This window comes from Ascaphus truei, chromosome 2 (assembly GCF_040206685.1).
Source record: "Ascaphus truei isolate aAscTru1 chromosome 2, aAscTru1.hap1, whole genome shotgun sequence".
NCBI lineage: Eukaryota > Metazoa > Chordata > Amphibia > Anura > Ascaphidae > Ascaphus > Ascaphus truei.
Window position 1 is genome coordinate 110,966,966 of NC_134484.1, and position 23,260 is coordinate 110,990,225.

Here is a 23,260-nt window from a genome sequence, read left to right on the forward strand (position 1 = left end):
AGTGTGTATTATTATTATTTATTACACACACAACACTGCAAGCTCCTATAAAAGATTATGGCTGACTCCTAAGTATATTTTACATTTTTGTCCACCCCTGCTTATAAAGTAAGTTTTCAGAGAGTTTTTAAATGGCTGAAAGCTGAGGGAGAGTGATGTATTGGTGGGCAAAACAGTTGGAATCCGTTCAGCGGATTTCCGACACTGGTTTTAACAAAATCCCATCTGCACACTGAATCCGAACATGGCTTGGGATCTAAAAAATCCATGCAAATTTCGTCGAATCCGCCATTGGCTTTCAGCCAGAATCGGATTCCAGATTTTTAGAAATCCAGAATTCATCAGATTCCGAATCCCTGAAATATGACTTTTGCAGAGACACTTATTTTACTAGTCTCAAGTTGTGTGTGTGTGTGTGTGTGTGTGTGTGTGTGTGTGTGTGTGTGTATATATATATATATATATATATATATATATATATATATATATATATATATATATATATATATATATATATATATATATTCAAAATAATGAAGGGAGAGAGCTCTCTATTAAAAAACACACCTCAGAGATATGCTAATGATATATGCAAAGTATATTTAAATGACTTGCATCCCACACCTTTTAAAAGATCTCCATAAATCTATTTTGAGTTGACAACTGAGACACATTGTCAGGAATGGGTGTCAGGCCCAACGGGATTAGAGCCCACAACATCTGATAGCCTGGGCAACATACTTTTGAGCTTCTCACTGCCCCCTGTTCACAGAGCCCCTGGCTTCCTTTAGAAGCATACCACTTGCCCTTCCTGGTTGCCAGTTCAATATTCCTAGTGCATTAAAAGTAGCACACCTGAGATACCTGTGAGATATGCTAACGTACTGTACAATCTCTAGTCTGATTGTATGTGGTAGAGCATTCCACAGAGTGCAGCATGGGAGATGTCTTGTAGGCAGGAGGAGAGTTGGATGTAATAGGCAGAATGAAGGGGGCTTTTAGGTGTATATTTGGGGACGAGGGCTAAAATATAAAGGGGGGAAGCATCATTGAGAGCTTTGTAAGTCAGATCTAGAGTTTTAAATGTAATTCTAGAGGATATGGGAAGCCAGTGTAGGGATTTTCATAATCGAACAGCAGAAGTGGAGCGGTGAGTGAGGTGGATGAATTGGAGTTTGGTCAGGCGAAAGAGGGGAATGCCAAGTAATAGAAGGCTGCAGTAGTAAAGGCGGGTCAAGATTAGGGAGAGTGTGCAAAATTAGTATGTTAGCTGCATCATGAGTGAGAAAATAGTTTATCCTAGCAATATTTTGGAGGCGGGAGTGCTTAAATGTGAGGATTGAAGGAGAGGACAAGAGTCCAAGATGACCCTTGGGCAGTAGGTTTTGTGTGTTGATGAGATTGTGGTATTGACAGTGAGGGAGAGTTTGGGTGTAGGGGTGATGGTGGAAGGGGGAAAGTATATTCAGTCTGTTAAGCTTCAGGTAATGGTGGGATATTAAGGAGGAGATTGCGGAGAGGTTAGATTTGGGTGTCATCACCATAGAGATGATACTGAAAGCCAAAAGATTGTATTACAGTGGCGACACATCTTATTCTAACATTGCCCGCACGGCAGTATGCGTGCGGGCCGCGTAGTGACGCGGCATGTCTGCGCGTCACTGTGACGTCACTGTCACGTGGTGCGTCCGGCTTCCCCAGCTTCCCCGACATCCCCTGAAGTTGAAGTGAGGTAAGCGGGGGTACGGGGAAGCAGAAGGGGCACAGCAGGAGCAGCCAGGGGGTCGGGAAGGGACAGAAAAATGCGCGCGAGTGGAGGGGGGTGCACGGAGGAGATGCGGCTGGCGCGCGGTCTAGTTCCTGCGCCAGCCGGAGTAAAGCCCCGGTCAATTACGGGCAAATGTTAGAATAAGATGTGTCGCTACAGTAGTTTACTAAGAGAAGAGGTATCGAGTGAGAAGAGCAGAGGACCAAGGACAGTCTTGTGGGACCCCGAGAGAAAGAGAGTGAGGAGGAGATTCCAGAGAAGGAAACGCTGAAAGAGTAGGACTTAAACCAGGAGAGAGGGCTACATCACACATGCTAATGGAGTGTAGTGTGCAGGAGAAGGGGGTGAAAAACTGTGTCAAAGGCAGCAGAGAGATGGAGAAGTGACCCTTAAACTTAGCTGTGAGTAGGTCGGAGGACACTTTTTGTTAGTACTGTCTTAGTGTATTGTAGAGGGAGGAAACAAGATTGCAGTGAGTTGGATGAAAGAAATTGAGTCAGTCGGTTGTATACAAGCTGCTTTGGTAGCTTCGAAGCAAAGAAGAGAAGAGAGACAGACCGGTAGTTAGGCAGTCTGGGGCACGAGAGGGATTGTTTTTTTAGAATGGGCATGAAGAGTGCATGTTTAAAGAAATGTGGGATGAGAGCGGTTAAAAAGATGCGTCATGGTGGTGGGGTTAGTGTGCCTGAGAGGGAATAGGATCAAGGGGTAAGTCAATTGACTTTTATTGCTCCCCTTAACTCGGGCTCCCCAAACTGAATTGTTCAAAGCAACCAGCAGACCCGTTTTTTAGGAAAACCTTCGTAATTAGTCTTGGTGATAAGAGCTGGGGTTACTTAAATGTTAATTATAAAGATCTTTTAAAAAAACGGATCTTTTGGATGTAGTTGAGTGTTAATCTTTGGAAGCCCTGATTTATACTTTGCTTTCATTGTAGTTATTTGTCTCATGCCAATCTCTTAATCCATTACCTGTTCAATAATTGTATATTGTAAGCATGTATTTTCTTTTAAAAGTAACATTACTCCGGGGACTTTATGCCAGTTTCTGTGTGTTTTTTGCCAAATGACAACTTAGAACTTGAACTCTAATTTAAGCTTTTCTTGTGTAAGCATCAAAGCCTCTTGTATAAAACTGTTGTACTGACTACCAAACGTCCAAAAGGGTACCAAAATAAAGTAAAAACAGCTTATTAATTTACAGTACAAAACCCCCATAAGGATCTAAACTGAATTTGCTTAATTACTTCCACAGTGAAGTTCAAATGTACTGACAGAATCCATTTGTCTTTTTACTATACAGGTAAACACAGAAGAACATATTGAAGAAGATGACCAGGAATCAATCTCTTGGGATCATAATATTCCTGATGAGATAAGCAGTATAATACTGACCCCAAAGCCAGTTCCTTCAGAGAGTATTACAATCTGGATAGACCCACTGGATGCAACATACGAGTACACAGGTATACTCCTTTTCTTTAAAGGAATTGTAACATTAGTGTAGTCCACTGTTTGGCTTTCTTTCTTTTTGTGTTTTTCAAAGGTGCCAGTCTTTAATATTTCAGTTGTTGGAATTTATCTTCATTGTATTGTTCAATAATTGTCCGTACATTAAGGTTTTCTGTTGTAGGGAAAAAATGGATTAGTTGTGTATGTAAATGTATTAGAAACTAAAAGCAAATTGGAATACTCTTAGCATATGGCGTTTCATCCTAAAATCCATTAATATCCTATAGTATATGGAGGAACGTTAAAATATATTAAGAAAACAATGGAAGTTTAACGTAGATACGGTTACGTGATACATATGCCCAAGAAATTACAATAATAGATATTTATCATGTGGCTTTCCATAGCTTGAGAGAGAATTTAAAACCCAGTAACTTCCAAGTCAGACTGTTGAGAAGTTATATTCTTTTTATGAAAGATTGTTAAAGACAAAATACAATATTGCTTTTGTTTAAAGCCTGTAATGGACTTGTGGTGGGATAATTGGGCATTGATGTAAATGAACTGTTCTATAGCAGAAAATTTCAACATAGTCTTAGTAAGCTCACTGTATGTCATTTGAAGTGCTACTGGGTTTGTGACCACATGTCTACAACAAGAGACAAAAATGCCCCAATTCTACATCCAACTTGACAAATCATTTAGACCTGCTAAAACTTTGACCACATGCATTCTTTCCCATCTCGATTACTGTAACCTCCTGCTGTCCGGCCTTCCTGCCTCTCGCCTGTCTCCCCTACAATCTATCCTAAACGCTGCTACCAGAATCACTTTACTCTATCCTAAATCTGTCCCGGCGTCTCTCCTGCTGAAATCCCTCTCCCGGCTTCCTATCAAATCCTGTATCACACACACAATTCTCCTTCTCACTTTTAAGGCTATCCACTCTTCTGCCCCTCCTTACATCTCAGCCCTAATTCCTCGCCAAACACCATCACGACTCTTACGTTCTGCTCAAAGATGTCTTCTCTCTACCCCTTTTGTATCTAAAGCCCTCTCCCGCCTTAAACCTTTTTCACTACTACCACACACCTCTGGAATGCCCTGCCCCTCCATATCTGACTAGCACCCTCTCTATCCACCTTTAAGACCAATCTTAAAACCCACCTCTGTAACAATGCATATTGGTAGCTCAGAGGCTGATAACTAGACACTTCATAAATCGACCATGGCCCTTTTCAGACACACTTACCAGAACACCTTCCTAGTGTCTCTGTACGTTCTTTTTACTTACCAATTAGATTCTAAGCTCTTGGGGGCAGGGACTCCTTTTCCTAATGTTACTTTTTATGTTTGAAGTGCTTATTACTATTGTGTTAATTGTATTTGTTATTTATATTACTGTGTCACGTGTATTACTGCTGTGATGAGCTCTATGTACATTATTACACACATACAAGGGGAAAAGAGAGGGGCGCACTATTGCTAGAACAATTTAATACAAAGCTAAAAACAACAATGGTTAAATTCACAAACATCAGATGTTAAATCGCATTTCTGAGTGCAATTCTCAATCAGTCCCCATCTCAGCTGTGGAAACACCACTTTCTTTCCTCGTGTCTGGTCCGCAGTGGATGCTTATCCCATGAACTGGAAACCAGAAGTAATGGTACGCTCCAGACCAAGTTCTCCGGCAAGAAGTAACTCTGCCTGGAGATTCACCTGTCTCTTTCAATTGTTCCCAGAGTGGTGAACTGGACAGTCCTTGACTGAGCCTTTACTCCGTTGTTCCGTTCTAGGTCTGCCTTAGTTGGGGATCTGAATCACCTAACACGTTTACCTGCATTACTTCCGTTTTCTGGTTCATGGGATAAGCATCCACTGCGGACCAGACACGAGGAAAGACCGTGGTGTTTCCACAGCCGAGATGGGGACTGATTGAGTATTGCACTGAAATGTGATTTAACATCTGATGTTTGTGAATTTAACCATTGTTGTTTTTAGCTAATATTGAATTGTTCTAGCAATATTACACTAGGAGAGTGCCCCTCTCTTTCTATTTTTCCCCTCTAGATTATCATTGGGATCAGTTTTCCCTGTGGAGAAGGCAGCTTGCGACTCCCAAAAGTCCCATTGTGGTGGTCATTTATATTGCTTCGGCTCTTAAACATTTAAGTATTTTTTCAACATATGTACGGTACTGCTCAACCCCGTTTTAACGTTGTGCTTGGGGTCCAAAGAATCACATTGTGATATAAGCGGATCGCGTTAGAAATAATGTACAATTGTATGCATTGTACAATAAAGTATTTAAGACACCAATAATCGTGTTGTAAAGTATTCATAAATACGAAAATTGGGAGCCACGCTTGCATCGTGTTATAAGTGGATTTGTGTTGTAACGGATCGTGTTATAACGGGGTTGAGCTGTACTTATTATCCTTTTTAGTATTTCTAAGTGTTCCTTTTTTATGATTTAAGTTTAATTCTAGTTTTCACTATTCTAACATTGTCATTGCTGTGTGTGTATGTACATTATATACATTCATATGTAATTTATCTATGTTCTTCATAAATATGGGTCATTTAGTTCAATACTTTGGCTGAAATATATGAAGCCTACAACCATGTCACGGTAAACCTATTTCAGTAGGTCCTACAAACTCTATTATACTGTATTATGTATTTCTTCCACTGCATAGAGAGAAGAGCAGAAGCAGAATAAGAAGTGCCCTAATAATTATAGTGAAATGTAAAAAAGAAAGAAACCGTGCACTGTAGGTCATACATAGCACATATAGTGCTTCTTAGATTTGAACCCTTTAGGCACTGCATGTATGTCACGCACCCTATGTGGTGGGCTGCAGCGGTTGTGTTTCCTCTTGTGGTTTAGATACATAATTTGTGGGCAACCAGGGGCCACGTGCCGCCCACGGGGCCGCATGCCCCAGCAGCCTGCTCACCCTCTCTCTCTATCGCAGAGGTATCGGGTATGTTGCTGATGCGTATCATAGCGTTCTCCCTCAGATGCTTAATGACTGTGTGATAATACAGTAGATACTGGACCACTCCTCCTGTGCTAATCAGTGGTTCCCAGTGTATGAAGTGAGTGAGGTAGTATTGTTTAGTGTACCAGGATTATACAGCTGATTGAAGGGTGCGGGGAGAAGCTCTTACCCACAGTTGCAACGTTCCCCCAGTGGGAGTATGGAAGTAATGTGTGGCCTTTTAGAGGGCTGTCCATGTACAGTATATAATGTTGTCCACTACTGGGCTGCATTCGGAAAAGGAATTGTTTAAGTCTTTTTGATATGGGGTAGTCTGTATGAATCTGAAGGATGTCTCAGCTGCGTCGGCCCTTTTTTGCATGTTTGTATTATCTGTATTTTGTTTCGTTATTATATTGTTGTACCTTTTTTGGACAATATTGAAATACTTCACTTTTTTGTATTTTGCATTTCAGTGCAGTCTGCTTTTTGACAGAGTTTCATTCCCTGGCTTTTTCTTTACTGTATAATTCTGTTAACATAGAAAAAGTAAATATGTAGTCTTTTGAAGAAACAACCTTTTTTCTCCTTATCTTTTCAGAGAATCTTATTAATTATGTCACTACTATGGTGTGTGTTGCTGTTAATGGAAAACCTGTTATTGGAGTAATACATAAACCTTTCACAGATTATACTGGTGAGTGCTGTTTATTTTATCAAATGTTTGATTTATTTATTTATTTTTTAAGCAGCTAAAATAATTTCTATTGATTGAATCATGTCTGGAGCTTTGCAATTGTACAATTGCACACTTGCATCTCAAATATCCAGACCAACATTGTGCGACTCTTTCCTATAATTTTGGGCGGCAGAAAAACCTTTGGTAAATGAAAAAGAAAATGACCAGGATAGCTGATTTCAATTGTTTTTATTTTTTTTTTCTATTTAATTGATGCAACTTGGCAGTACAACAGTAAAAGTTAAAAAAAAAAATACTTTTGGTTGAAATATGACCACATACTTTCAGTGTCTCAATTTAAACACAGAACAACTTACTTTTATAGATTACTAGACGGCAGATTTCTGCACTTCATATTGAAATCACAATACTTTACTGAGAGCTTGTTAACATTGATGACCAGTGTGCATTAACCGCTAAACAGCCCTGCCACGTCTAGCAATATTGTTTTGCATGTTGATATTTTATTGCAGGGGTGCGCAATCTTTTTTTCCTGCACCCCCCTGCCGGCTCTCCGCGCCCCCTCCTTCCCTTGGCTCTGGCGTTCTGATGTCACGTTGCCATGGCAGCGCGGTATCGCATGACCCCGCGGCTTCATTTGAAGTCGGCAACACGTCTCCAGAAGCCGTCTGAGCCAAGTTATGTGAAGTTTACAGAGGCCTTCGCCGAAACCCCCAGGATTTAATTTAAATGCGTTCTCGAAGCGTGCGGGGCCTCTGTAAACCCTGCGCCCCCGGCAGAGAATCTCGCACCGCCCAGTTAGGGCACCCCTGTATATTATTTGTTGGCTATAGTGGTAAAGAAATAGTTTTAATGCAAATATATTTGGGTGACAAGTACAATCCTTCTGCTACAGTAGGTCCTATATCTTATTTCAGAATGAATCCCTGAAGGACAGGACATTGTCTGGCCATTAATATAGGGGATTTCTGGGACAGTTAATGTCGTGTCCTGAGGAATTATTACTATTATAGGCAATTTGTTTTCCTATTCATTATTTAAAAAATAATAATTACCAAGGGGCAGTTTTTTGCACTTACTACCGGCTTCTCCAGCCCACCTCCAAATCTCTCCTCCCATCCCCTCCTGGCTGATTTTTTTCTCCTTTTCACTGACGTACCTTCTGCTCAATCCAGTATGAAAGTAGAGAGATCCCTGCCCTCTAGTTTGGCATGGTGCTAAAAATTTGATTTTTACAGACTATAAATGCACCAGATTTTGACAAGTCAGAGCGGGGATTTCAATAATGCCAAGAATTATTAACAGTTGAGCCTATATTTTATAATATCTTGTGTTTAAGGATGAGTTGTCCAAAAAGAAAAAAATCTATAGAGAAAAGGGAAAAACATAGTGTGATCTTTGAAAAAGATGGGGGTACCTCACTCCAAAGACTTGTAACTCAAGATTTATTGTTGATATAGACATGATAAATTGGGTACGTTGAATAGACTCCACCCTTGTCACCACCACAACCTGAAATTTTTCAGGAATGGGGTTAGAGGACATTTATTTATAAAATGTTTTACCAGGAATGCAATACATTGAGAGTTACCTCTCGTTTCTAAGTATGTCCTGGGCACAGAACCGTGATGACAACTATATGGTTACATTAAATGAACAGGGTTATACATTATATATAAAGACATTGCATGAACAGTTAATGACAATACATGTTATAGGTGTATATGTAAAAGATACATACTAGATTAAAGTATGAGACAGCTTTAGTTTTGAAGGAACTTAGACCGGAGGCGGCTGGGAGAGTCTCCGGTAGATTGTTCCAGTTGTGAGGTGCACGGTGAGAGGAGGAGCGGCAGAATACTTTGTTGAACCTTTGGACTGTGAACAGTCTTTTTGGAGTCAAATCTCAGGTGATTAGTGTGGTATGTGGTAGGGGTGAGGAGCTTGTTCAGATAGTGCTCGAGATACACGTTGGGATCTACTCGATAGGTAGGAGTGAAACCAGTTTAAAGCATGTTTCCCTATTCCAGAGCACTGAAGTTTGTTTAGGAAGATAACATGATCAACAGTATTAACAGCCTTTGCAAAATCTAGGAATATTGCACCAGTAAGTTGTCGAACTGCTTATTTTTAATTTAAGGAGTTCTTTTGTACTCTCCTCTCCAGATACCGGGGCAAATTGAAAATTGTGGGCAGTAATGGGAGAGAAGGGGGAATACAGGATAGTGCACATAGTTTAATGAAATAGATAAAAAGATAAGAGCTGCACCATGCACTCACAATATACATATAAAAATAGAGCGCGTTGAGTAACAGACTCGAAGCAAGTTTTTGTCTCGATCTCACCACCATGGTGTCCACTCTGGGTTTCGTGATCGCCACACTCGCCTCTGGTACATCCTCTGTCCTGCGTTGGTAACCACCCTGCGTATTTCGCTTCAGCACGGTTTATGATGCAGGCTGCTCCTAATCATCTCACCTAACAATAAGTGGAATGGGTTCTGAAAGCTACAGTGTATCCTAATTAGCTAGAACCACAATGCTAAAATAGTAAAGAGATATACAATGGGACTTTCAATACTTGCAGTTTTCCAGTGTTATCTATTTCATTAAACTATATTACGCTTTCTGTATTGTCTTCTATTCCCCTTCTCTCTATGTTCCGTGAGTCAATTTCTGAGACATCCGGGGTTGCTGTGGTGACGAGGGGGGAGTGCAGTACTATTCAATTTACGAAATTTATCCCGACTATTTTGAGAATAAATTTTGTGAGTAAAATGTCTCATCATTGTTACCAGGCACACTGAGCTATGTGTGAAGTAAACACTATTGTTTAAGTGTTTGCAGTAGCCATCTGTGTTTTACAATTGATATATATTCAGCTGCTGGCCGTCTGAGCCAGTCTACACCATCTTTATATGGTTGGATGTGACTGGCTCAGAACCGCTATAAAAACTATCAGCAACCTCATCATGTGACATACTGATGAAGTATGCAGTGCGAAACGCGTAGAGCTCACGTGGGGTTGCTGCGCGCAGTTTCATTGGAGAACAGACCGGGAAGAGAAAAGCTGCAAATTCAGCTGACGGAGCGAGCGGGCCGGACCCTCAACAAACCACTCCAGCTGCATCCGTCCCTCCCGATTCTGACTCACCTTGTTTTTAACATTGTAAGTCATATACTTTTTCTTGTGCACATTGTTATTGCATTTATGTGCAGTCCTTGTTAGAACTCCTTTTAATAACATTCTGGTTCTCAGTGTGCTGTCTGTTTCTTCTTGTCTTTGTGACGAGTGGGGAGTGCAGGAGTCTATTCCATTTGCGCAATGTATCACGTCTATATCAAGAATAAATCTTGTGAGTTACAAGTCTTTGGAGTGGGGTACCGTCCTCTTTTTCACAGATAACTTGCTTTTTCCGTTTGTGCTATATTTGTTTTCGGGCTTTTTTTTCAATCTGAGTGAGAGTGATATACCTGGCTGCAGGGAAAGAGTTCGAATATTTTGGATCACTACCAGTCTATATATTTCTCGCATTTAAGTTAAGCTGCTTTGATTTCCATTTTTTATTAAGAATGAGTAGTGTAAGGTACATTGCATACACAAGCTGACTTGGCTACTTACACTTCCTATGATCTTAGGCCAATAACTTAATCTTTCTGTGCCTTACCTAGATATTGTGAACAATAAAGACAATTTGTGTGTGTATTTTAATTAAAAAGTCAAGTTATTTTTGTTTGAACATGTGTACAGACAGTTTTATTCAGTTGTTACTTTAGCAGTTGATTTTAGCACCTGTAACCCACATACATAAACATTCTATGATGGAAATGGGCAGGTTTGGTCTTTTTGAGGTACTAAAGTGTCGAGTTGTGTGAGTTCCAAAACAGTAGATTATGTGCACCAATTTTTTTTTTAATAATTCATTGTTTGTTTTCCTTTAAAAGTACAGTATACCGGCTGAATAAAACTGGACCAAGATTAAGACAGAACGTAGCGTCTACTCTTCAGTTTATTGTGCGAAACTGCATTTTCTACAATTTGCCTTTTTAAACTGAAGTTGATTCCTACTAATTTGCTGAATTGTTTTTGGCCAGGACTGCTTCTGCCCATCTTGGATCTGGCAATAGACATACTGTACTCAGCATTATTTTATTAAAGGCCAAAAAATGTTGTCCACCTCAGCTCACTTTTTAAAGTATTACAAAGGCACACAGCAGGATTTAAAATGCAATGCACAATATTGTTATACTAGTTCTAAATATAGAACCAGTACTTTATTTAAATAACGTCTCATTATTTCTGGTTTATATTCCTTATCTAATTGGTAAGACAATAAGGAGTTATCTGTTATCAAATTTCTAAAAAAGAAACTAGTTTTGCATTAGATCGGTGAAAATCTGTTTTAAAAACGGCACTTTATTTTATGCGCATGTTTAGAAGTAGTAAATTGTATCTAGTATTGGATATTAACTTGGTGCACCAAGATCAAAAATACCCTTCCTGTGCCTTTTGGTTCTGCCTGTAAATCAAAGTACTTTCCCAGCGAACGTAGATGGAGAAATAGCCGCTTTCGTCTTTCAAAACATTGAAGATCATTTATTGCAATTCATAGAGACAAAAAAAGTAGCACATTATTTCTGGGACCCGTGTTAACTCTTCCTCGGGTGCACTGGTCCCCGAAACGTTGTACTACTTTTTTGTTTCTATGAATTGCAATAAATGATCTTATGCTATTTTAAAAGAAGAGTGCGGCTATTTCTCTTTCTACTTTCGCTATTCCTGACAGTCCTCAGATAATATACTGTAATGCAATCTGACACCGCTCTGATGTTGTCCCCTGTGTTTGTGACCAATTTTGGGAATGGTTACATGAAGAAATGGGAAGGGTTATAGAGGATATACTTTACACATTTTAAATGGGCCATAAATTTATACCGGGGAATTATGGAACTGTAAGCCTGACATCAATAGTAGAAGGTTCTCCTTCAGCTGAGCAGCAGCGACAGTTTGGGCCAGTATATTTTTCAATACTCTCGGCCTCTCACTGCCGTTCACCCATTATCTTATAACTGCGTATTTCACGCCCTTTTATACTTTATTTGCACATTTAGGTTGCGCCCCAGTGTCCTCACTCTCATCAATAGTAGGGAAACTACTTGAAGGTTTAGTAAGGGATAATATTCAGTAATGCTGACGGATGCAGTCAGATTTATCTCCACCCTGCCTTGTACTTGGAGCGGGTGAACCGTGGCCCGGTCACTGCCAAGAGCAGAGCAGGGGGGAATTTCCCATCAGGATGAATACAGCGGGGGTCCGTGCTTCTAAATGGGATTCGCACTGCGTTAATCCTACTTGTCCGCCACAGTCTGGAAGAGCTGCGCAGAGAGAACAGAAGGAATCAATCCCTCTCTCTACACAGCTCTAACAGTCAATCACACTGTTTTTATTTTAATGACGTAGCATTGAAGCAAGAGGTCTCTGGAGCTGAACCGCAATAATTTCAGGTGTGGGCCACGGCCGTGACACGGGAGAATTAAACTCACAAAAGATACCAGCACCCCATACCGGAGCCTATAACTCGGGAAGCAGGGAGTAAGGACCTGAAAGTAATGCGGTGCAGCTCCGCAGATGCCCTGCTTCAATCCTATGTAATAAAAATAAAAGCTTCATTACCTTAGTGGCAAACCGCTGCGGTAATGACAGGGTTAAACAGAAGTACCCGGTTTGCTCAGGGTAGAAGGAGTGGGTAAGGTGGTAGTTGCCCCAGGGTGGGTGGCTAGGCCTCCCAGTAGGGTTGTGGGAGGGGTTATATCATTAATTCCCTATTGGGTAGCATTATTTACCAAAAATTAATAATTTACCTATTAGGTAGCGGTTACAACCTTGTTAATACCTATGACTGCCAACGTAATTAAGGGGTTAATCCCTCCCGCTAACCACCCCAGAGGCTTAAGCATCCATCCCCAGGCAACTACCCCCTTCCCTCACCCTCTCTACCCCCAACAACCCGCCCCCCTCCCTCCCCCGACACCACATAGGAATGGGCAAAAGCCCTATTAGCTAAATATGGCTCATAACACTTTTGCCCATTCAAATATACAGTGCAATAAAATAAAAATTACATTAATACATGTTTTACTTACCACTGCCAGGATGAAGGCCCTCGTTTTCCTCGTCCTCCCATCTCCTCCGCCTCTTTGTTCTTACCAACATTGAAGAAAGGGCCGATGCCCAACCATTAAAACACCAGTAAACCCCTTCATTGCCTTAGTGGTTACTACTGCTAAGGTAATTAAAGTGTTACTGGTGTTTTTAATGGGATGTGTGATGGGTGTATTGTAGTTGCCCCAGAGTGGTCGGTGGTGTGGATGGAGGAGTAGTTGGCTTCAAATTTGACACCCCTGATGTCGCCTGTGTGATGGTCTTGAAAAATAATTACATCATATCATCCAATATATTCGTACAGAACGTGGGTACATGTAAGCACTTTTGGATAGATTTGCCTTGCCAAAACAGGCATTTTTTAACATGTCTGTTAACATTTTCAGCATATTTTAGCGGGTCACTATATAAAGGCCCTGATTCACAAACTATTGCTAAACTTTAGGTAGGCCTTTACTCCCATTCACAGGAAGGAGAGCTGAAGCATGCTATAGTTTATCACCTTTTGTGGAGCAATTACATTTAGTGACCTCATTTTTAAGTATGTCCGGGGCACAAAGTTATGTTAAGTACTTTAAAAATGACTATTTCTGACATGTTTGCAATGCTTAACATCAGAAGTCTGTAATGCATTTAGACAGGAAGATCATTTGAGGAACTAAAGACTCCCGGAGCCTAGCTGTACATCAGTGACAGGGGCACAATCAGGTGCTGGTCGCTGCTTCCTTTGCCTTCACCACGGGACAAAACCTTTGCACCGTGGGCCGTGACGCAGGACATTTAAACTTGCAGGAGATACCGGCACCCGATACGGATGCCTGTACCTCGGGAAGCAGTTGGTCCCCAGACCTGAAATGAATGGTCCTGCTTCTGCACCCCTTGCTTCAATACTCTGTAATAAAAACACACATTCAGAAGCAGGGGCCCCTGCTGTGTTAATCCTTATGGGCATTTAGTCTGACCGTGGGGAAGTCGAGATCTGGCCAGACTGCCTTTCAGTTCCAGTTTCTTCAGGAAATTAGTAATATTAGTAATAGTCTGCATGGATTTCTGAAGGATAGGTCATGCCAAACTAACCTTAAACGTTTTATTTGAGTAGGTAAGTAGGAATTTAGACATGGGTAATGCAATTGATATGGTTTACTTAGATTTTACAGAGTCTTTTAATTTGGTGTCACAGAAGTAGGTGTACAAAATAAAGGAAATTGGACTTGGTAAAAAACATTTACATCTGGATTGAAAACTGGCTGCAGGATAGACATCAGAGTTGTCATAAATAGAACCTTTTCAGTTTGTGTTAATTTTGTAAGTGGAGTACCTCAAAGATTGGTACTGGGATCCCTGCTTTTTATCGTGTTTATTAATGACCTTGAGGTTAGCATAGATGGCGAAGTCTCCATCTTTGCTGTTTACACTACATTTTGTAAGGTAGTAAAATCAGAACAAGAAGTAATTTCTCTCCAGAAGGGCTTTCATATACTGGAAACTTGGGCAGGTAAATGACAGGTGAGGTCTAATACAGGTAGATTTAAGGTTATGCAGTTGGGAAACAAGAATAAACAAGTGATTTATAAATTAAATTCTGCAAAATCAGGTCAATTCTTGATGGAGAAGGATTTAGGAGTGCTTATACACAGTAGGTTTAGCAATCGAGCTCAATGTCGGGCAGTAGCTGCAAAGGCAAATAAGATCTCATTGGCATTAAATGGGGTCTGGATGGAAAGGAAGAAATCATGATTATGCCACTGTATAAAGTATTAGTAAGACAACACCTTGAATACAGTTTTGGACATCACTCCATAGAAAAAACATTATGGAACTAGAGCGTGCAGAAAAGAGCCACCAAATTAATAAAGGGGATGGAAAATCTGACATATGATGAGAGGATAGCTAAATTAGATTTGTTTACATTAGAAAAGAGGCCACTAAGGCTGAGGCCCCGCTGCGGTCGGCGGTGCGCGCGGGCCACCAGCCCCTTACCTAATGTGTGCTTGCCCCCACTGCCTCCTTCCGATAGGGCTGACTGCGTGCTGTGACGCGTCAGCCTGCTGGAGCTTCCAGCGGCTTGTGTTCTGCAGGTCTGACGTGTCACGTGGTGCACGTGTCAGCCAATGAGGAGGGGAGGAGGAAGGAGCTACGGGAGGGAGGCGGCTTGGGAGGGAAGTCTGTTCGTGCATAGCTCTCCCTCTTCCCCCCCCCCCCCTCCCGTGCATGGCTCTCCCTCTTCCTACTGCAACACTGGCCAGAAAGCTTGCTATACTCATGTAAATCAGTCCTACATTTGTTCTGATTTACAAGCGTTTTTATGAAAGGACAGTACATTTTATTATTTACCTAAACAGGCCCAAGTTATGTGCAATCGACGAAGAATAGCCGGTGCGCAAATCTCATCAGGACATAGAGGGGATAAATAAAGACACCAAAAATAGTGCAATATTGTCAAACACAACAATGCAGTCAATGTTGAAGTTTCTATAAAGTTTGCACTCACGTGTTAAACGTGATATTCAGGCGTTGTGGTTGTTAGAAGTAACCAACTTTTTGTAATAACCGGACAGATGCTCCGGATCTACACCAATATTCTTAGCTCAGCAATTTCCAGGAAACAAAGGAAAGGATTCTGTACAGTAAGGGCAGTTAAAGTGGTATTCATTACCCAATTAGACTTTGATTGGCAGATACAATAGAAAGAAAAGGTATATAGGAAAATACTAAATAAGTAAACATGGGAAGGATGTTGATCCAGGGAGAAATCTGAATGCCATTATTGGAGTCGGGAACCAATACATTTAACAGTATTACAGTATTGGATGATGTTTTCACTGGGATTTTTTGGTTTCCTTCTGGATCAAAATACTGTAAATATAGGTTAAGTATTGGTCGTCTAAATTTAACATAGGTTGAACTAGATGGACATATGTCTTTTTTTTTTTTTATCTATGTAAATATGTATCGCTCATATCCAAACTGTATAACAGGCAAAGTGACTGGAATGTACTGTAGGAATAATCTGGAAAATACTGTCCTGCGCAGAAAACCACAAACCATTTATAAGGTTTACGAGTGGAGTATGAAGTTGACAAGGAGACGGGTGGAAGTGGCATGTTGTTGATCACCCACAGCGATTCACCTACTGTGATTTTTTTTCCATACACAGAAATTAGTTGAATGGTCCCTAGTATTAACTCTTCAACTTCCTGTATGAAATTGTTTTATTTTTCTTTTCTCCGCTTTAATAGCATCATTTTTTGTTTTTCGACATCCGTTATAGTTTTTATTTTTTTATTTTACTGTTCTCTTAGCCAATGCTGACCCCTACAGGTCATGTAATGTAACATATATGCAAGTTATTTTTTTGCAAATGTATTTTTTCAACTACTGTAGCAGAATAAAATAAAAAAAACCTATACTGACCTGCTGTCATAGTCTAAAACAGGGGTGAGCAAGCTTTTTAGGCCGAGTCCCCCTTTTCATCCATGAAATTTCTCGGGGGCCCCCCTGCCTGATGTAATCAAAATCACATGACTTGAGCTGGTTCAGCAATGAGGGCGAACCAGTTTTGTGACGCCACGCGTCTACAAAAAAAGTATTTATAACAAATTACATCACTTAAAAATAAATATTATATTTGTCTAATAGCGTCCCCATTTCTGCTGTATTATTAATCTCTTCCCGCCACATTAGGACCTCTCTCCCAGTGTCTCCCTCTCCCCACTCTCTCTTTCCCTCTCCCACTCTCTCTTTCCCTCCCCCCAGTGTGTGTCTCTCTCTCTTTCCCCCCCCCCCCCCACCGCCGGTGTCTCTCTCACACTCTCACACTCTCCCTCCCGCCAGTGTCTCCCTCCTGCCAGTGTCTCTCTCCTTGTCTTCAGTGTCTCTCTCATCCCCATGTCTCTCTTTCACCCCCTCTCCCCATGTCTCTTTCACCCCCCTCCCAATGTCTTTCACCCCCCTCCCTATGTCTCTCTTTCACCCCCCTCCCTATGTCTCTCTTTCACCCCCCTCCCCATGTCTCTTTCACCCCCTCCCAATATCACAAGAGAAGCTGCACACCACAAAAAAATAATTAAGATACTTGCTGAGACCGGTGCTCCAGGTTCAGGGATATCTGCCTAGAACATCCAGCATTGGAGAAAGTAGAATGATCCAGGGCAACTTCGTATTTCTTTAGAAAAATGTATTCAGCACAAAAACACAACGTTTCATCCCTCCTAGGGGACTTTATCAAGTGACAAGCCAGTCACTTGATAAAGTCCCCTAGGAGGGATGAAACGTTGTGTTTTTGTGCTGAATACATTTTTCTAAAGAAATCCGAAGTAGCCCTGGATCAACTTTCTCTTTCACCCCCTCCCCATGTCTCACTCACACACTCACCCCCCTCCCCATGTCCCACTCACACACACTCCCTCCCCATGTCCCAGTCTCACACTCCCTCCCCATGTCACACTCACCCCCCCCTCCCCATGTCCCAGTCTCGCACACACACTCCCTCCCCATGTCCCAGTCTCACACTCCCTCCCCATGTCCCAGTCTCACACTCCCTCCCCATGTCCCAGTCTCACACTCCCTCCCCATGTCCCAGACTCACACTCCCTCCCCATGTCCCAGTCTCACACTCCCTCCCCATGTCCCAGTCTCACACTCCCTCCCCATGTCCCAGTCTCACACTCCCTCCCCATGTCCCAGACTCAAACTCCCTCCCCATGTCCCAGTCTCACACTCCCTCCCCATGTCCCTGTCTCACACTCCCTCCCCATGTCCCTGTCTCACACTCCCTCCCCATGTCCCACTCACACACACTCCCTCCCCATGTCCCACTCACACACACTCCCTCCCCATGTCCCACTCACACACACTCCCTCCCCATGTCCCTCTCACACACACTCCCTCCCCATGTCCCGCTCACACACACTCCCTCCCCATGTCCCGCTCACACACACTCCCTCCCCATGTCCCGCTCACACACACTCCCTCCACATGTCCCGCTCACACACACTCCCTCCCCATGTCCCGCTCACACACACTCCCTCCCCATGTCCCAGACTCACACTCCCTCCCCATGTCCCAGGCTCACACTCCCTCCCCATGTCCCAGGCTCACACTCCCTCCCCATGTCCCAGGCTCACACTCGCTCCCCATGTCCCAGGCTCACACTCCCTCCCCATGTGCCAGGCTCACACTAACCCCCCCCCCCCCCCCCCCCCATGTCACACACTCACACCACGCTGATGCAAGAAGGAGATGTTGCTGTGTAGCACATTGCCACCTAATGGCCAAAAGAGAAATTGCAGCTACAGACGGCTTTTTTCTCTGCTCCTGGCAAAATCACTGCCTCTGCCTTCGCCCCCCCCTAAACAATCTTGCGACCCCCAGTTTGCGCACCGCTGGTCTAAGATACAATAATCTTGGTATTCCAATGCTAGCACGTACAGATACAAAACAAGGAAGGGACGTATCCTTTGCTTGTTTAGTATTTTCTTCAGACTTGGGTGAGTAATTTTAGACTTGTTTTTAAACATTATAGCAAGTAGGTGAGGTACCAGATTAGTAGAGAACACAATTTTAGATGCAAGCGTTCAGGAAAGTTGTTATTGCTGTCATTTAGGGAATGTGGATAGCAAAGTTCTAACTTCAGTCTGTTTTTGTCGCCTTAATGAAGTCACTAAACAATGGGGGTTTTTTTTTTTTAAATTATTTTTGTTTTTAAAGATTGGTAATAATTACAGTATGTCAAGTGGAAGTTGGGCAGAAAAGAGCTATTTGGGTGGTCATGCTGAGATTTTCCTTTTTGGAGAACATTGTGTACCCGTAAGAGAACATTTCATTGCAGGAACAAAATAGTTATAAATAAAAGCTGGACTTCATAATGACACCAATTTAACGTTTAATTATTTTTGTTGGCTATTTGTTTCATGTGAACGATTTTCTTTAACATACTAGTTGAAAGAATTTGCCCCAAACGCAAAAAAAAACCCCTACTTCCTCCTGACTAGACGCAACGTTGTTGAAAGTAATCTGATTTTTCTTTCTAATGCTTGAATACGCATGTCTCCTTCTCTGAAAATGGTTGTCTAATTAAAGCCCTGCAACGAGTACTAGAATTAACGTAATTCAGTATAAATTATTTTGTGTTTTTTTTTCTTAGCGTGGGCAATGGTTGGTGACTTTTCAAATATAAAACCACGTAGTTCCTACGATGAGACAACTCCAACCATCATTGTATCTCGCTCTCATTCTGGGGAGGTGAAAGAAGTGGCCCGCCAGACATTTGGTAACAAGACTGTAATCCTATCCGCTGGTGGAGCAGGTATGTGATGCACCATAAGAAATCATAAGAAACGGTTGCTAGTTTCAGGTATTTCTCATGTTATGACAGCAAGGATTTCTGGGAGGAAATAAATCCAAGGACATAAGAAAGGAATAGAAAAATAGTGCAGTACAGTATAGTCATTTTCAATGTGAGCATGATAATGTTTAATAGCGCACTCACATGTTCCATATGAAATCGGGCAATTGGGTTATATAGAGCTGGGGGGTGCTGTTTTTTCTTGGGGGGGTTGGAGGGGGGCAGATGCAGAGGCCCCAAACTCTTCCTCAAGGCATTTAAATGCCAGGGGATCGGTGAGGCCTTTGCAACTGAACTTACCGAGGTTCAGATGACACGTTGACGCCCATTGCTATGGGAATGTCACGTGACGTCACATGACCCCGCTGATGCCGACAGGTGGGTAAGGGCGCGCGAGCACCGGTGGAGTGGATGCAGGGGGGCGTAGGAGACACTGCTATGGTGAAAATTGCTTTATAGATTAATATCGCAAAGTAATACACTTACTGTACATAAGCAGCTTTGAGACAGGCATTACACCACCCTGGGTCACTATCTAGAACTGAACAGCAGCACCGTTGCTCCTGCTATACGGCCATTAAGCAGGTAATGTCATCCAACAGTAAAAGGGGAACCAAATCTCTTCTGCAGTCCTCCAGTGATAAAACACCCTCTTAATGTTCAAAATGTAAGCAATGCTCCACCCTACGCGTGTCCTCGGGGGATATTTGTCTCACATTATGCATTGTGGAAACTGTTAGTACTGTAACTCCTCATCACTAAAAGTCTTTGACTCTGAATGAGTTTGTTTTACTGTATTTATGTCAGTATTATTTTGCATTAATACATATATAACTCTAAAATCAAATTCAGACAAGGTATTTTCATATGTTTCCTAGAAATATGCAAGTAAAATCAGACAGACACTACAAATGTGTAGTTGGGAAATATATATATGTTTTAATTATTTCAGCAAGATATCCAAATATCAATTATTTTCTGGGGCACTTGTCTGCAGCTGCATTATAGTACAGGCAAAACAGGCGTCAGAAGTAAATGATATTGTGTATGAGTGCTGCTACTTCAACAAAAATAACATGAAATTGTCATGGTAAAACTTACCAACTTGCCCCGGGGTAAAAAGATGAGGAAAAAAACAAACCTATTTTGAATTTTGATCTTCTTCTGGAGCTGGACTGCCCTACCTCAGTCCTCAAGGGCCACCACCAGGTCAGGTTTTCAGGATATCCCTGCTTCAGCACAGGTGGCTCAAACATTAGCTGGCACATAATGATGTGCAATTACATTCTATAGTAGTCTACGGGGCATTTACTAATTTAGAAATACAACTTGTTTTCACTCACAACCATGTGAGTAGCATATGTTTTATAGTCTATTCAATGAGCTGGCCAAGTGTGACTAATGATGTCATTTATTGTCACACTATACCATCCTTGCAAATAGCGTTTTAAGCCTCAGAACCCCCACACTACAATCTAGTTCCTGTACATACCTTTTTTTCCCCTGGGATTATGGGCAGTCGGGTGGCATGTGGGATGAGATACTAAGTGAAGTGGGAGACTTCCTTACCTTCTTGCTTGTGTCCTGCTTCCTTCCCCGCCCCACCGCCCGTCTATCACACCTGTGTGCCATTTTTTTTAAAATGTCCTTTTAGTGCTTATACTAATCTTTTCCTGTGCCACCTCTTCTCTTTAACCCACGTGTTCCTTTTCTCTTTGTTGTTATGCCTCCTCTTGTTGCTGTCTCCTTTTTTTTTTTTTTTTTAACAAATCCAGTAAAAAAAAGGTATTTTAATATTTATTAAAAAAAAAAAAAAAAAAAGTCTCAGCTTTGTTGTACTTTTCCTTTCAAAACATTTACCAAAATGTGCATGTCTCGTCTTTTTGTTTTCAAGGTTATAAAGTTCTTTCATTACTGGACGTAACCGAAAAAGGACAAGAAAAGGCTGATGTCTATATTCATGTGACCTACATTAAGAAGTGGGACATTTGCGCTGGAAATGCCATACTAAATGCACTTGGCGGTCACATGACTACTCTTAAGGGAGAAGAAATTGTTTACACAGGATCAGATGGGAATGAAGGGGGACTCTTAGCCAGCATTGGATTGGACCACAGTGCACTTGTTGAAAAATTAGCTGAAAAGCTTCCAAACTTTGTAAAGAAGTCACCCAAGTGAGGGATGACCACACAAGTGTACAATTTGCACACAGACTGTTGGCTTGATCTGTGTATAAGAAGACTTGATCAGTCTGGGAAGAACAATGCATGTTAATGCAGTTTGGTACAGCTGAGGACTTTGGTTATAGGGCGTTTCTCTACTATGTCATTCTGAATTTGAATTCAAGAAAACATGCGATGAGGAGTCAAAATGCCTTCTCTTGATTTGATACTCTTTTCAGTAGTTCAGTATTGGATTCAGAAAGTGTACGAGTAAAAACAAATTGAAAATTTACATTTGTACGGATTACTCTTCAAAAATGTATGGGTCATATTTTGAAACTAATTTACATAAGGTATTAAATCAAGTAAATGACAGTGTTTTCCCCTCCCGACCGTCTCATAACCTGAATAAAAAATAAAAAGCATTGTGCCTTGTTGCTTTTCCTCATCTGTTAAATGATATAAATGAAGAAAATAAAACAAGTTTGTGATATAAATCTCATAGAATTAACACTTTTTAGTGTTTAGATTTGGTGGTGGTTATTTTTCAGATTTTTTTTTTTTAACATCTTCAAATGATTTATCGTAATAGAAAATCATACGATGTGGTTGCTTATTTGAGACACTATTATGAATTATTTAAATAGAGATGTTCCACACCACAGCTTGCCTGTTGTAAATGTGCATACTTCTGTCATCCCGGATGTGATTATTTTCAATCCCCATTGAATGTTTTCAGTGTTTCTTTTTGTTTAAAATATTAATTGGCTTATTGTGATTAGATAAATATTTATAATTGTCAATAACATAATAATGTTTGACTATGTTGCAAAAATGATTAAGGCTTGTCAATCTTTTTGTCTCGCATTATGTTCTCTTATAAAATAGTGCTACTGGCACAGTAAATATATTGCACGAGTGCAGGGGTGGCCAACTCCAGTCTTCAAGCTACCAAAAGGGCAGGTTTTCAGGATATCCCTGCTTCAGCACAGGTGATGCAATCTTTGACTGGGCCACCTGTGCTGAAGCAGGGATATCCTGAAAACTTGACCTGTTGGTTGCTATAGATGGCCACCCCTTAACTAGTGCAATGTATTGCACAGCAATTTGTAACTCTGTTTAGACAAAAAGTTACATTGGCAATGAGATATTACCACCATTTAATATAAGGTATATTAAATGTTCATACAACATGTACTCATTACGGTCTTACATTTTATTATGTCATGTATTTCTAATTCTGGGCTATGTTGATTCATACTCTTACTTGCTCCCTTGCTTGTATCTTAAAATGTATTACAGGGGACACAAATAAAATGACACACTTTTAAGTACCAAGTAAATAGTTGACATCATTTCAAAATCTAACGATACAAAGTTTCACCTTGAAACAGGAGACCGTTTTCCTGTGATTTCAGAAACTTTACAATCTTGCCACATGGCTAGAGAAACTATTGTTTCAGAAGGGAAACGGAAGACACCTTGGCGCATGAATATATATCTCATGATTAGAAGTACTGATTTGGCTCCGATTTGGCGCTGAGGGAGCGGTGAGAAAAACGTTTGGCGTGTTTGCTGTACCTGGCGATGGCGCTGGGTAGGAACGGAGCAGAATCTGATGTGGAGACTGTATTGGAGTAAAGCTGGAGGAGAAAACAACGTTTGAATAAAGATCACTACCCA

General features: G+C 41.3%; 1 protein-coding gene across 1 annotated transcript in view; it reads left to right on the plus strand.

The window, feature by feature from the left end:
• BPNT2 (3'(2'), 5'-bisphosphate nucleotidase 2) overlaps positions 1–22,920 on the plus strand; it is a 43,677-nt gene extending 20,757 nt beyond the window's left edge. The window contains exons 2-5 of the mRNA XM_075584152.1: positions 3,071–3,233; positions 6,808–6,903; positions 19,215–19,376; positions 21,310–22,920. Coding sequence (XP_075440267.1) covers positions 3,071–3,233; positions 6,808–6,903; positions 19,215–19,376; positions 21,310–21,593 — 705 coding nt within the window. The 3' untranslated portion in view covers positions 21,594–22,920. The remainder of the gene's footprint in view (positions 1–3,070; positions 3,234–6,807; positions 6,904–19,214; positions 19,377–21,309) is intronic.
• Positions 22,921–23,260: the final 340 nt, after the last annotated feature.